A 15,588-nucleotide genomic window follows, 5' to 3' on the forward strand; every position below is an offset into this window, starting at 1 on the left:
TGCTCAGAGTCCCTCAGCAGGTTGGTGGCAGAGCCAGGAATGGAACCTAGGTCTTTATGTCAGTCTTGGGCACAGTACAGCAAGCTATAATTCAATTAGACTGGAACGCTCCCAAATCAAAATCAGAAATGACTTGCCTTTAACCCTTCTCAATGATGTAAATGAGTGATGCCTGGAGAAGGACCCTTGCCACTATAGTATTTCTGGGAGGTTTCTGAATCGGACGAATCACCCTCTTCCATATGTTGACCGGTGGGCTATTATGAAGTGTAATTAAACTACAGCAGTGCTTGGGCATGGAGCCTTGAACACTGAAGCAGCTTTTCACAGGAGGTTTGCCCTGGGAGTACAGCCAAAGATCTGTCCTAGCTTGAAAACATGAGGCTGGAACGAGAGGGGACTTCAGTTAAATCAAATTTTGGCTTGATAGTGGAAAGCTCTTCTGCAAGAGCCTCACTAGAGGCCCGCAGCATAAACACTGGGTCATGACAACATCTGACTGAGACAGCAGCTGGAACTGCCCATTGTGTCACTTCCAGAGAATCCAGTGTTACTCTTCCTGGTTTTCTACCCAGCTTGTTGAGAGAGTTTTTACACAGGTCTGAGAGGTTCCTGGAGGCAAAAGTTAAACTTCTAACCCTCTTAAAGCTGCTTCTCATGGGAATTGAAATAGCTGCCACATATAGCATGTATTGAGGACAGGACTATGTGAGTTGCTAGATCTGGTAGGAGCAGTGAGCTGTCCATGTCTCAGGCTGGCTTAGTGACCAGGACTCTCACCTGGGACTTAAGAGAGGCAAATGTGTTTCCCAGGTCTACAAAAGATGACATAAGAATGTCAGTGTCAGACAGGGTCAGACCACAGTTTCATCCAGGCCAGTGCCCTGTACCTCACAGTGGCATTAAATGCATCCTAGATATGCAAGGTCTATCCAGACTGATCTGTCCCCTGCCCCTGTCCCTACAGCTTCCAGGATTCAGTGGTCTAGGGTTTCCTCGTATGGGGGCAGCACCTCTATCACGTTTAATTCCCAGCGATGGATCTTTCCTTCACAAATTTCTCTAATTCTCTTTTGGACCCGTCTGAATTATCAGCCTCCATAACATCCTGTGTTAAAGAACTTCCTTCTGTTCATTTTAAATCTGCTTTTATGTGACCAGGGGCCAATCCCCCTATTCCTCAGATATGCATCTGTAGCTTTGGGATCATAGCACTTTCCTACCATACAGGAAAGTGGCTCAAACAGGATGGTGGCAGGGGACATAGAAAGATCTTAAAAATATTCTTCATGCTCTTGAAAGAACACTTCTGCAGGACAGTATTAAAGTCATTTGATGAATAGTCATTACTGATTTTAAAATGCTTAATCTATGTCTCCACCTAATGCATAAACTACAACACAGGGAAATAGGAAGTTTGTGATGCATGGAGATTTAAGTGGTGTCTTTGTGGGATTAGCCTCCTTTTAAGCTTTGGATCTGGCCGAGTTCAAAAGACTTGTCAGGTTGTGGCAGCTGCTGGAGTTGTTTGGAGTCTGGGCTCCAGCAGGAAGCAGGCAGCAGATGCAGTTGGTAGGCAAGGAACCCTCACTGTGCTGACCATTTTCTGTTTAATTTGATTTGCTTGTTCTTGCTGCTGTCCAAATAAAATAATTCTAGACGGACACAAAAGTTTTGGAGTGCACCATAAAGGTTCTTTGCATGCTTCTCAAAGATGCTATATACATACACTCACTTTAAAAGGAGAACAGCATAACAGACACTTGGACTGGGTGCTTGTGGCTGCTGTTATATATAACTTGTGATATAAGATGTGTGTAGCATAAAGCTCAATAGTTACAAACATGCCTGTCTTAAGCTTGTAACAAGAATCCTGTTTGTATCCAACAGCAAAAAAACCCTCAGTCCTACGAAGTGGTTCTGAACTAATTAAGGCTATGAAGCAAAAGCATGAAATGTGATGTTATAATGAAAAATGTCAAACTATAACACGACCAATTTTTTTAACTAATATCATTATGATATGCAAATGAATGACTTCATGTTGACTGGTTGGGTTATCTTTGATGTCATAATACAACCACTCAACAATGATTCCCACTACATTTTAAAAATTGAAATTGTACTTTTAATGCCAAAGCAGTAGGCACAGTTTACAGAGGAAACACAGTCACATTAAACAAGTACTACAGTATTAATTAGTGGGCAGATATATTGGATAAAGATTCAATAGTGTATTGGCTTCCAGATTGCAACCTATAGATTTTCTGCAAAGATGTGGAAGGAAGGAAAGAAAATATACATTCAGAGCAAGATCAAAGAAGCTGCTGACTCCAGCTCCTATGTGACTCTGAGATCAGCCTCTCCTAAACCTTCAGTGAAAGCCACTGGCCTTAGGAGTGACCTGATATTTGAGGAAATTGGTCACAGCATCAAGCAAGTTGGAAGTCAGTTGGCGACAAAAGTGAATGCAGTATTTCAGTGGGACATCACTAGCAATGGAAAGGTAGTGATGCAGTGGACTCTTGACTTAAAGACTGGCTCTGGAGAGATCTACAGAGGTGCTTCATGCAGTCCTGCAGACACGATCTTCATCCTGTCCGACCATGACTTCATGGACCTAGTCCTGGGGAAGATCAAGCCTCAAAGGGCATTATTTGTTGGCAGGCTGAAGGTGAAAGGAAATATCATGTTAGGCCAGAAGCTGGTGATGATTCTCAAAGACCACGTTAAACTGATATAGAGTGGGACTGACAATGGGAAGAACCACAAAGGCTGAGAATTTCTTCTGTCATACGGCAAAGTTCTTCATAATGGAGACTGGAAACAGGGAGACCATATTTTAATGCAAATTATTACTATTCAAAGTCCAAGTTACTTCACAGCTCATTTGCTCGCATAATTATTATTGCTACACTAAAGTGGGGATGAACAGCAGAATAAGCGGAGTCTCTCATTGTTCTTCACTAGAAGCTTTCATCATGCATTCTCATAGTCATAGTTACTTCATGGAATATGGTATGGACTGGCATTCACATCTGGAGCATGGGATGCTAGGAGTGGGAATGTTGCAGACATCATCAGCCCAGAGAAGGCTGTGGACCTCCAGTGATCTTTGGATTAACTGGAGAAGTATTGGTGAGACAACTAACTAGGTTAATTACTGGCAGAACTCCTTAAACTGTCAGGAAAGATTATGGTTTGCTGAGAGGGAGTTGGGCTCAGGCCTTTTATCCAGATGAAGGTTACCACAACATAGAGTTGGTAGGAGGGAGGTAGTGGGTACCAGTAAATGAAGAGAAGAATGTAGAATGGGAAAGTGTGTAAAAAGAGTGATCACTCCTAGGCTAGGGACAGACATTCAAAAAGCCTGAGCCTAAATTGATTCAATCTATACAGGTTAGTCTAACCTGGCTAGGCTGAATCAGTTTGTAATTGCACAGACATCCCAGAAATGCAGGCACATGCCTACTGTGGCTCAGGCTAGAAGCCAGGTGGTGCAGCCTTCCCTTCCCTTCCACAGGACTGGGCTGAGGGGAGTGTGGCTAGGCCCTGGCAGGACAGTGTTGTCACTATAGGTAGCACTCCAGTTTCATACAGAGACCTGCAAAGCAGAGTAAGCCTTAGCCATTGGAAATGTCAGGCCTAGCAAGCGCCTGTGCTCTTATCTGTAATGAATCATCATCACTCCAAGTGGGAATGGGCTGTCTGTCTGGCAGTCTCCTGGCTGCTGTGCTGCTGACTAGGACACATACACAGCCTTAAAACCAGCTGGGCTAGCAGGGGTGAGCTAATTGCACAGCAAGTGTCCTGGTAAGCATGCAGACTGCTGTTATCTCAGCACCTTGCTTTTTGACTCTGGTCCTTGCTTTTAGCTTGGTTTCTCTCTCCCTGTGCTTCTTCTAGCAGTGTCTGTGTCCTGTCCCCCCCTGCTCCTTGGCTTGTTTCTGACTGTGAGTCTCTATGCTTGGCTCTGGCCAGCCTGTTTTTAGCCTTAGTGTGATCTGTGACTTCCTAACCCTAGATTCACTTCTGCCTCCTTGACCTTGGCTTGTTCCTCACCACAGGCTGAGAACCCTGTCCTGGCTCCTGCCTCTGGACTCAGGTTTTGGATCCTTGGCCTGACTACTAGGCATGTCCATCTGCTTTCCAGTACTAACACTGAGTGCTGAAGGATGTAAATCTGGGGGAGTGAAACAAATTGCCTCTTTTCCTGCTGGGGACTGAACTGGTCAATAAGATGCATTGTGGAAACTTTCAGAGCAGGCATTAGCTATTATTAGCTGGAGAAGAATACCAGGCCAGGTATGGCAAATCTTATATTCCAGGTTGTAGCCACCTACCCCACAACTCCATGATTTATTTCTCCAGGCTTAGTGAGCAATTAATAGCTATTCTCCCCATAGCTGTGGTGACAGAAGAACAAACCACAGAACATCACCTGCTAACTCCTCCATTGAGCCCAGGCTGAGTTACAGAGTAGCTTTCAGAAAGATATTCATTTTCAATGTAAAGACTGAATAATGGAAAATTCACCACAGTCTTCAGTAACTTGTTTCAGTAAAGATTGGTCCTCACTGTTAGAAACCTGTGATTTATTTTTAAGGCCAATGCTGCCCACCATGTATAATAGTGACAGTTCAAAGTGAAACATGAGCCAAAGGGTTTATTCTTTGGGGCATATTTTAAATGGCTGAGTCTTGCTTCTGACCAGTCAGTGCAGGCTCCATCTTGACTGTTGCCTCTGAATTAAAAATAGCAGGTGCCTATACACAGTCGGCTCCCATGCACTGGAATTCCAGCGTGTTGGAGCAGACTCAATTAATGGAGCTTAATCGAGTCTGCTAGAGCATGGCAATTGCTGCACTTTAATTACAGCAGCTCTTGGAGGCACTCTAATTATAGCACTGCCTCCTCTCCCCACACCCTTCTTCAGCATCCTTCTTCAGATATGGACCTAAAAAGTCCTCCTTCAGATATATGGGGAGTCAAAAGAAAAACAAGGGCAACATTGGACCCCTGCTAAACCAGTTGGGGCAGCTGACTACCAACACCCAGGAAAAAGCCAATCTGCTTAACGATTACCCTCCGTTGGTTTTCACCAGCCCAAAGGGACCACCCTGCCTAACAGTTCTCTGCTTTGCCGCAGGCTCCCTGTATGATGCTGGGTAAGTCACTTAGCTTCTCTCTGATCCTCACTTTCCCATATGTACCAGTAAAATAAGGATCCATATGTGCTTCCCAAGCATGACTACCCAGACTGATAGAAATTTTTACATTTAGAGCAGAAATATGTTTACACTGAGACAGAAATATGTTTTCCACAGTGTCTGCTTCCCTCAAAAATGATGGGCAACATTTGCAAACAATTGCGTCCAAACCCAGTAGTTCTCCTTCCTTCCTTCCAAAAGGTCAAAACTTTCCTGGGGGGTTTGTGTGCAAAAATAAAATATTTATAATCAGTAGGGCTGTGCAAAGCTTCAGTAGCCAATTCGATTTGGAGGAGATTCGGCAGCCAAATCTCTGAATCCAAATAGAATCAGGAGACCCATTAAAAGGTCCAAATTGAATCAGAAGCATATGAATCAATTCAGGAAAGATTCAGAGATTCGGAAGGCAGGCTTGCAGGAAACAGAAACTGAGAAGAGGGAGGGGGAAGAGGCGGGGAAAGATTGCTCTGATATTGACATCTGTTGCTGGTCAGTGACAGTGATCTTTCCCTGAGCTCTCTTCCAGTCACAGTGCTCTGGGGGAAGAGACGTAGAAACAACATATAAGGCTGTGTGTAAAGTGGTTTGTGCCTTTTGTGAGCTGTCTCCCTCTTGGACCAGCAGCATCTGAATGGCTCTGACTTGCTATCTAGGGTCTTGGTAGTTAATCTCTCTGTAACAGGATGGCACATCAGTGGCATTTTATAGCCTACAAAGGCACTTCAAAGTCCTGTGATCTCAGTTTTTCTCTGGGATCTTGCCCCCTTTAATCACGGTGGCTGTGAACTGCATGGTGCAGTGGTGGCTCGTTGGGCAGGGCAAGCTCACCCACAGGATCATGGTCACAGACAATGGGGCCAATATGGTCAAGGCAGTGTGTGACGCCAACTTTGTTGGCATCCCCTGTGTGGCACAAAAGTTCCACTCATTGTCAGTGACGCCTTGGAGCGGGACAGGGCCCCTGGTGATGGTGCCACTGCTACCACTACCAGCCAGCCCATTTCAAAATACAGAAAGATGGTGAGCTACTTCCACTGGAGCATCAAGGGTGGCAAGATACTGCAGGACAAATGGGTAGAGCTGAGCATCCTGCAGCACAAAATCATGCAGGATTTGGAGACTCGGTGGAACTCCACATACTTGATGCTCAAAAGGCTGCTTGAGCAACAGAAGGCCATCCATGAGATGGCCTTGCTTGGGGAGGTTGGGATCAGCAGCCCCCTTAACAAAATGGAGTGGGATACTATCTTCTAGATCTTGGTGGTCCTCAAGCCATTCCTCAGGGCCTTGGTGCTGTCAATGACCTCCTTATCCAGGTGATCCCCCCACAGCGAAGGAGCTTGAGAACCAAATGGAAAAGTTCCAGGGCATCGATGTTCCTGGTTGGGGCAAGCTGCTGTCACCAGAGGTGTAGGCACTGGTGAAGCAGCTGAAGGAGGGCATCAGAAAATGGCTGGATCTATTACAGTCCAGTACGGTCCATGTGCTGGCAGGGACATGTGACCCAAGGGTGAAGAGGAACATCTGCAGCAACAAAACCCTCAATCACTGGACAGAGGTGCTGGTGAACAGAGTTGGGGAGGCAGAAGAGCAGAGGCAGGGGAATGTGGAAAAGGGGGATCCACTTTCCTGTGCCAGCACTCCAACCACAAGTCAATCTCCTTCACCACAGCTGCTGCCTTGTGGGCCAAGGGCCTGGCTTCAATGTTGGGGTCCAGAGGCACAAGGCCCCACCAGCCAGTAGGTAGCACAGAGGCCTCAGTGGCAACCTACCTCGCTGAGGACATGGAGCCACTGCACTGCAACCCCTTGGCCTATTGGGCAACCCACAGCCAGGTGTGGCAGGATCTGGCCACTGTTGCCCACAAACACCTGTCCTGTCCACTGACCAGTGTTCCAAGTAAGAGGGTATTCAGCATTGCTGGGGATGTTGTGAGACCCCACTGCACCTCCTTGGATCCTAGTTTAGTGGAGTAACTGGTGTTCCTGAAGGTGAACCTCCCACTGCTAGGGTTCCCCAAGCTCCACGTGCAGATGAAGTCAGTGCCACCCTCCTCACTCCACACCTATTTGCTTTTTAAATTTGCTTTCAGAACCATTTAATGCCCCACTCTCAGAGCTGGAAGTGGCAGTTTAGTTTCTCACCAGCCAGCAGAGGAAGAACATGTCTCTGCTGAGCTCCCAGGCCAGGAAGAAATTGTAGGTATGGACTGGGGCTATGGGGAAGGAGGAGACCCCAGGTCCTGAGCATGACCTAAAACTGCATCCTGCCAGGATAGGGAGGCCTGTTGGGACTGCTGATGTCATGGCATCCCCAGGAAATGCCAGGACCACAAACCTCCTTGGTGAAAGATGAGTAGGGGGCACCTAATAACCTCCAGCCACCACACGCACCCACAGTCCTGACTGGGGACAGCCCAGACTTGTAAGATCTTCGAGAGGCCTAAGGCTTACTGGTGGCAGTAGAGTTATGAAGGTGAGAACAGGCAGGTGGCTCAGATCTAACCTAAGGTACCCTCAACTGGTCTGTGCTGGCGCCAGGACCCAAAGGTGGGGTCAAAGGGCCAGGGCCCCACCATGAGGAATGCCCAGAGCAAGAGGCTCAGGATTCTGACTGGCAGAAGGCAGGACCAGGGCCTAAGGGGGAGCCAAAGGTCCCAGAGGGGGAACCACAGCTGGAGGGAGTGAAAGATGCAATCTGCAAGGCATGGGCTACAGCGTAGGGTAAGTACAGAGCTGCAGAATGGATGTCATACCTAGACATCAGGGGCCTAAATGGGCAGCCTCCCACCTAGGTAACATCTGAATCAGTTTTCCATCAAGGCATGGCAGGTGAAAGGTGCGGGTGGTTGTCCCAGAAGCAGGTGGGCAGAGCGAGATATAACTGGCACCGGGAAGGCCCCCTGTTACAGGCTACCGTCCCTGCTGCATTCATCCCACTCTGCCTTAACACACACAAGGCAGACAAGGTTCTTTGAGTCAATCTGATATCTTTTATTAGACAAACTAAATAGTTGGAGAAACATATCTTAGTAAGCTTTCAGGTTTAAAAGCCCTTCGTCAGGCTGAGGAAGCCTCTGCAGTTGGTGTGTGCTTTTCCTGGATGGAATGAATAGTAAAGAAGCCAGAGGCTGGTATACATGCAAGACAGGCAGTCAGTGAAGATGTAAATTGAGGCATCAGGGGGTGAGAGACAGGCTGGGAGGGTGGGGGGAGGGGGATGTAGTAGGTAGAAGTGGAGAGGTACCCGGGGAGTCATGCAAGGTTAGTTTCATAAATCCAACGTCTATATTAAGTCCATGAGTTTTGGTATCTAGGAGGTTGACGAAGTGAAGTTCATAGGCTTTTCTGTGAAAAGGAGGGTCAAGGATGGGGCTCAGACCTTCCCTTCAGTTTCTAGCTGGGCTGCTATGTGGTAAGCAAAGTGGATTCACACCCCAGTATTCTTTGCAATTACTTGTTTGTGTAGCTGTACCCTATGCCATGGTTAGTGTCCTCCAGAGATATCTTCTAAGGCAGTGTCATGTGCAGCAAACCATGCTTTTTTCAGAGCAAAGTAAGCAGATGGCTGGGACTGAACTGGAGATGGCTGCTTGGGGTGTTACCTATATGCAGAGTACATCTCCTGCTCCTAATAAGGAGAATTCCCTCTCCCCATCCAGACTGCTATGATAATGATAGCATTAGACAATCCCGCTCTGAAACAAGGGTAGCCTCAGCTTCCAAATCTTATCAGTCCCAATAGTATTACTGGAATGCAAAGGTAAATCTAACCTTTGAGTAATTATGGAGAATATTTCAGAAGCTGTATTTAAAATATTTACACTTCAAAGGCTTCTTGTGTTACCAAACTATCAGGTAACTGCAGCCTTCGGCTGTGAGAGCTTCAAATTTTACAAGCTGAGTAGATAGGGGGTTGGCCAGGCCTGGAGTGGGGAGCTGAAATAAAGAAATTCAGGGTTTTTCAGCAGGTGGTGTTAATGATTTAATATTATGGTTGCTATAACTATTTGTATCCTAGGAACACCCAGGGGCTTTAATGGAGCTGGTCAGGCCGCAGCTGGAGTATTGCGTCCAGTTCTGGGCGCTGCACTTCAAGAGGGATGTGGACAACATGGAGAGGGTCCAGAGGAGGGCCACTCACATGATCAGGGGACAGCAGGGCAGGCCCTATGAGGAGAGGCTACAGGACCTGAACCTGTTCAGCCTCCAGAAGAGAGGGCTGAGGGGGGACCTAGTGGCCTGTTACAAACTAGTCAGAGGGGACCAGCAGGCATTGAGGGAGTCACTGTTCCCCTGAGCACCGCCAGGAGTGACCAGGAATAACGGTCACAAGCTGGCAGAGGGTAGGTTTAGGCTAGATATCAGGAGGTGCTACTTCACGGTCAGGGCGGCTAGGGTCTGGAACCAACTTTCAAGAGAAGTGGTGTGGGCTCCTATCCTGGGGGTGTTTAAGAGGAGGTTAGATGAATACCTTGCTGGGGTCTTTTGACCCCAGTATTCTTTCCTGCCATGGCAGGGGGTCGGACTAGATGATCTGCTCAGGTCCCTTCCGACCCTAGAAACTATGAAACTATGGAGAGCTGGCCACCATTGTAACTGTCCCTTTACATCCATCTATAATAAGAACCTGAACCCTATTTCAGGAGAAGAATCACAAGACCAGACTTCTGGGTGACAAGACTGTGCAGCATCTTTACCTTTGGATCAGTTTTTCCCCCTGTTGGCTGCAGTCTGCTTTCTAGAAACTAGTAGCAGCACGAGGAAGGGAGCGGTGCAGTGCTTTGCAGCTCTGCACCCATCACCTAAATGAGCCAGACATATGGTCATTAGCCTAATGGAAAGCCTTAAACACTGAAAAGTTAGCACTTACTTGCAACTGGAGGAGCAGAAAACTGTTGAATGTTTGGGGGCAAATTCCCTGCCCAAAGTATTCCACTATAAAAAATTAACCCGTGCCCTTATTACTACCTATTTGTATTGCAGAAGTGTCTACATGCTACCACCTGGCTGAACCCTATAGTGTTAGGTGCTGTACAAACCCACACATAATAGCCCTTGTTTTGAAATGCTGGCAGTATTTGGTGACAGAAAAAATGTAATCTGTGTGGCTGGCTGCTTGGAGAGAGGTGGTGTAGGTTGTAGCCGTGTTGATCTAAGGACATAGGCAGACAAGGTGCTTTGGGTAAATCCAATATCTCTTATTAGACCAACTCAAATAGTTGGGGAAATTCTTGTTGGCAAGCTTTTGGGTACAAGCACCCTTTGTCAGGCTGAGGAAGCATCTGCAGATGGTCTGTGCTCTTCCATTCCATCCAGGAAGAGCACAGATCATCTGCAGATGCTTCTTCAGCCTGACAAAGGGTATTTGTACCCAAAAGCTTGCCAACAAGAATTTCCCCAACTATTTGAGTTGGCTAATAAAAGATATCAGATTTACCCAAAGAACCTTGTCTGGAGAGAGGAGATGTCACTACAATTGTGCAAGGGAAAAGAATCACTCTGAATCTGCATTGGGATTTTTGTTTTTCTTTTGCCAGCTGAGCTCGAGGCAAGCAAGGGAATGACCTGTTGCTTTGATTTCCCTCACAAATTATGATTCACCACAAAATAGTGTTCTTTTAATCAGCAGGTGCACAGCAATGGCGGGGAGCGGGGTGTCAGAGGCTGGACCTGGAAAAAAACAACTTGAGATTCTTCTTTTTAAGTTTCTAAAGAAAAGTTAAAACCAGGCCCTGCAAAGAGCCATTCTTGTGTTCATGCACTTTCCAATCAGACAAAATGATGAAGAGATTTGAGTTACTGCCAAAAATGAGAACGGAGGCTAGGTTGTGACTTGAGGTAAAAAAAAAGTCTGTGGTGCTGAGCCTTGCTTCCACTGTCAACAGAATGTATGTTAGATTTTTAAAGGCAAGTTAGAAATCTTAAGGTGCTGACAGGTACCTTGTGAGGTGTTCACTGACCTGATTAGGTGCATAACTCCATGGGTTTTTCATAGGAGGTAGGAAACTAACCTGCTTAGGTGCTTTCGGAAGATCCTACTGCATGCCCATTAGCATCTTTATAAGCCAAAATACCTTTGCAAAATCAGGCCCTTTGCAGCCAAAGGGCATATCTCAAGCTCCCTTTCTGCAGCATGTTTAGGAGTAGCAGTAGTGGATGCCCTCTGGGTGGTTTCATTGCTTCATTTTTGGGTTTGGTGAATTCTGAATGGGACTGGGGCAGCAGTGTACTCACCAGCTCCATAGAAATAGTGTAGACATGTCCTATACTAGGAGCCTTCAGGCTCCTAATTGCTTGAGTCACTATGTGACTTGGCACCTCAGTGATATAGTAAAATGTCATCCTTAGACTGCATGTCTAGCAAGGGGGCCAGACATCAGTTTGTTCTTTCATCCTGCCCTATCTGGGCCTTTGATCCAGGCAAGGTTGTAAAGCAGTTTTGCCTAGCATGTCCATGAAGGATTGGGTCTCCTTTGTTATGGGACATCATTTATCATGGGGAAAATCAGCAAAGCCCTGTTCTGTCTTACTGTCCAATTAAACAGGGCAGTAAGAGAAGCAGAGGCAGAAAGGGGGAATAATTGATCACCCAGTCCTGCCTGTGGCCAGACTTGCTGGATCATTTTGTGACTTCTATGGAGGAAGGAGGCAGAACCTTGTCTTGACCCCCAGTCACTGGCTGGTTTCACAGAGGCAGTGTGGGGTAGCTAGGACAGACCAACAATAAACTAGTGGTCTGTATCCCCCAATCCTAAAGGAAGATGGAGAAATTATCCCTCAGTAAGATGTTGGGTGGATCTGCCAGGGGGTGGGAAGAAGGAGACGTGCAGTGATTCAGTGGTGCAGTTGCATCCCCCCTGTGATTTCTGCTCCACCCAAATTTTAAAACCAACTGTCTGGCAGCAACATTGCTAGTCAGGCAGTGCCGAGGGAGTCAATTGACTTTCTGGCTCATTGTAATCTACTCAATGCCTTCTAAACTTTTCATTCCACGGGTATTAATAACCCCCTCTCCTTTTTAACGGCCTTGATGTTTCACTAATCACGTTAGGCTTTCTTCTTCAATTCTGCTGTCTGTAGCTGCTCCTGGTAATGTAACTCCTATTTCACAACTCTGTAAACTGTTTTTAGCTGTAGTTAAAAACTGAACTTGGGTGAGGAAACATTAACTCGGGTGAACAGTACCTCAGATGTGGAACTAACTTTCAGTGAAGCATTGGATGCACTCTCAAGATGCTCAAGTAAGTTAGATTTTGTTATATGAATCTAAAAAAAGATGAACATTTAATTCTAAAGACTACAGGACTAATGAAACAACATCTTTTGAATATTTTTTGCTTAGCTTGTTCTTTTATACATAATATATGATACAGCAAATTAATGCACATTCCAATAGATATATTTGTTTTCGGTTCAATCTTCAACAGAATAATATATCTCTGGTCCCCTAGCTTATCAGTAAAGCTTCTAGTTCCTTTTAAATGAGAGAAAAATATGAGTTCTGTTTTACAGGATGAGGCACCACACCATCTGCACCCACCTCTTCAAAATCCTAGATCCGCCCTATGGCCCAGTGTAATTAATCCCACTAGTCCTTGTGACGAGGTTGAAGAGCACTAACTTGTCTTCTGCTGGTACTCTGATGCTATCTTAGGCCTGTCTTGCTTCATATGAGAAGCAATGCTAGAACCCACAGCCAAGGAATCCTGTTCTGGCCTGTAATGGTAAGTTAGGTTCAACACAAATGTGTTTACGCTCCCCTTACCTCATTTTGGTCATAGAAGTTCAACCTAGGAAGAGAGACATTCTCACTTATGATAAGGAAGATGCCACAGAAGTCATTTCCCCCCTCCTCTACATCCCTTGTACACGTGTGCGTGTGCATGCACCCCCTCCCATGACTTTGCTAATCACAAGGAACATCTGTCAACTGCTAAGAATATTTTTGTACCATTTTGTGAAGCATAATATTTATATAGCCCAGCAGTATAATTAAAGTAATGTTTAGTTAACACTTGAAAACAGCTGGAAACTCACCAAAGCACATGGTGAGATTTATAGCCTGTATTAATAGGTTGCCTGTAAGGAACTTCCAGGGATTTTTTGTGGTATATCAGTATAGATGGATCCTATATACCCCAGTTCTAGGGCCAAATCCTCACCTAGTATAAAATGACATAACTCCTAGTTAAGTCATTGAAACTATGTTGACTTGCATCACTGGGGGATCCAGCTGGTTGATTTCTGGAAGTGCAGCATGGTTCAGAGAGTATGAACTGTGCAGAAGCTTGCAAGCATTATTGTTATTTTAGTTAATAGCAAATGCAGCATTTTGTATGGGGGGGGCAACTTTTCTCGATTGTCAACTCTTTGGGGCAGGGACTGTTGCTTCTAGGTTTGTACAGCACCTAGCACCATTGGCCCCAAACTGGTGCTTGCCTGTATATGCTACTGTCACATAATGGTGTAGTAGTAAGGGCAAGGATTTTGTTTTTAGTAAAATGTTAGACCGAGATTCTGAAGACTTTCAGGTGGAGTAGTTTGGGGAGGGGCAGGAAAGAAGTGCCAGGTCATAAGGCTGTAGAACAGTGATTCTCAGAGAGGGTGCCATGTCACTCATCAGTACTGCAAAATCCTTTTAAGGGTGTTGCGGGGTACTGTACAATTTTAGCACCACTAAGTGTGCAAACACCTACACATAATTCCCAAGATGAACCCAGAAATTCCAAATAGGCATCAATGGTGTCAAAAACATTTTGCTCTACTGAGGCCTTTCTAAGTTCTTTGCAACAGCAGAATTGCTTTATTATTTTTCTTGAGTCAAGAAATGAATGAAAGCTGTGAGCTGGCATTTTCCAAGGGGTGCTTTGAGTCCAACGAGATGTTCCTTGAGTCTAAAATGGCTGAAAACTACTGATGTAAATGGCTTGGGACCTTTGACTAGAAGCTAACTTATTCTGTTGAGAAAAGCCTGAAAGCCCTGAGGTTGTTTGAGAGGGAAGGAACCCAGGGTGATTATAGATGTAACTAGCTCCATTTCTTTGTGAGTCCTGCCAGGCTCATGCTGTAGTGTGGTGACTGGGACTGGAGAAAGGGGGTAAGTTTCCGAAAGGGCTACTCTAGATACTACACCAAGGATGAAGGGATTCAAACCAAGATACCCTGGTGTCCCACATATAACCCTAGCATCTCAACATGCTTAAGATCTGTATCTGTAATGATACACTGAAGCCCTTGTGTAAGCTCAGTCTGAAGTTTCTCAGTGGCTCTAAGATAGAAATTGCCTCCCAAGCAGAGCCTTTGCCTTTATTTGGTTCTGCAGGAGCCAAGGGCTGAGGCAGCTGAAGAGGAGAGTGCTCCATGGGAACTTACAGAGATTTTATTCCTCTATGGGGGAGGCACCCATGTCAGGTATGTTGGTCCTGTTACCCTAACTAGAACAGGAGGCAGCCCATGGGCAAATCTATAGCCTCCCTCCTGGAGTGGTTCTACCAATGCCTTTTTCACTTGCCCCAGGTCAAGAGCAAATAAAAGCCCTTTCATCTGACTAATTGTTCAATTTCTTTGATTCTTGACATGCTCCCAAGCCATACCCTGTACAGAGCATCTACTTTGTGACCATTTTAGGGGCTTCATTTAATTATGTATTTACTTTTGAAATAAGAACACCAGTGATGTGATGTGGCAGTGGTGACAGGGTCATCCTCCCCTCCCCTGCACTGTTTCTGGGTTCCCCTTGTAGGGGCTGGTAAAGTCTATAGTTTTTCATAGTCCAATATGGTACCTTTACCAGGCTGTTAAGAATCTAAGATCTTCTGCCCAGTAGAGCTGTGCGAAATTTCGCTGGCCATTTCATTTCGACACTGTTTTGACTCATTTCGAGGTTGAAACGGCAAAATCGAAGCGAAACAAGGGTGTTGAAACAGCCTCGAAACAAAACGAGGCTAGGCAAAACGCTTCAGAAGTCGAAATGTTTCATGCAAAGCACTGGTGCAAGATCCGCGCTAGGTCGGGCCGGGGGTGGGGAGTCAGCCCCCAGCCCGATCTAGCGAAACGTCAAAACAGCCTCACTGTTTTGACGAAGCAAAACAGAGCAGCTGTTTCGAATCAAAATGGAACGCTATTCTGTCAAAACCTCGAAACTCAAGGCGAAACAGAATGGTGCCATTTCGCACAGCCCTACTGCCCAGCTCCAGTCCATTCGTCCAGTTGAGCCCAACCAGCCAGATGCTGTAATTCCCCTGTGTGGGCTACAAGGGTCAAGGCAAGGGCATGAGGTAAGGGGACTTGGGCCCTCCCACATCAACCCAAGGCTATTAGGTTATGTTCTGCGGTTGATCACATTTTTGCTAAACTTCCTGGGGCATTTCCTGTC

At 46.0% G+C, this 15,588-nt stretch overlaps 1 protein-coding gene across 1 annotated transcript; it reads left to right on the top strand.

Annotated features, from left to right (window-relative positions):
- Positions 1-2,257: 2,257 nt before the first annotated feature.
- On the top strand, positions 2,258-2,814 carry SCP2D1 (SCP2 sterol binding domain containing 1). Its single transcript, XM_019543991.1, has one exon. The coding sequence runs from the start codon at positions 2,276-2,278 to the stop codon at positions 2,741-2,743; it is 468 nt and encodes a 155-aa protein (XP_019399536.1). The 5' UTR covers positions 2,258-2,275; the 3' UTR covers positions 2,744-2,814.
- Positions 2,815-15,588: the final 12,774 nt, after the last annotated feature.

Source organism: Crocodylus porosus, unplaced genomic scaffold (genome assembly GCF_001723895.1).
Source record: "Crocodylus porosus isolate Cpor-Errol unplaced genomic scaffold, CroPor_comp1, whole genome shotgun sequence".
Classification (NCBI taxonomy): Eukaryota; Metazoa; Chordata; order Crocodylia; family Crocodylidae; genus Crocodylus; species Crocodylus porosus.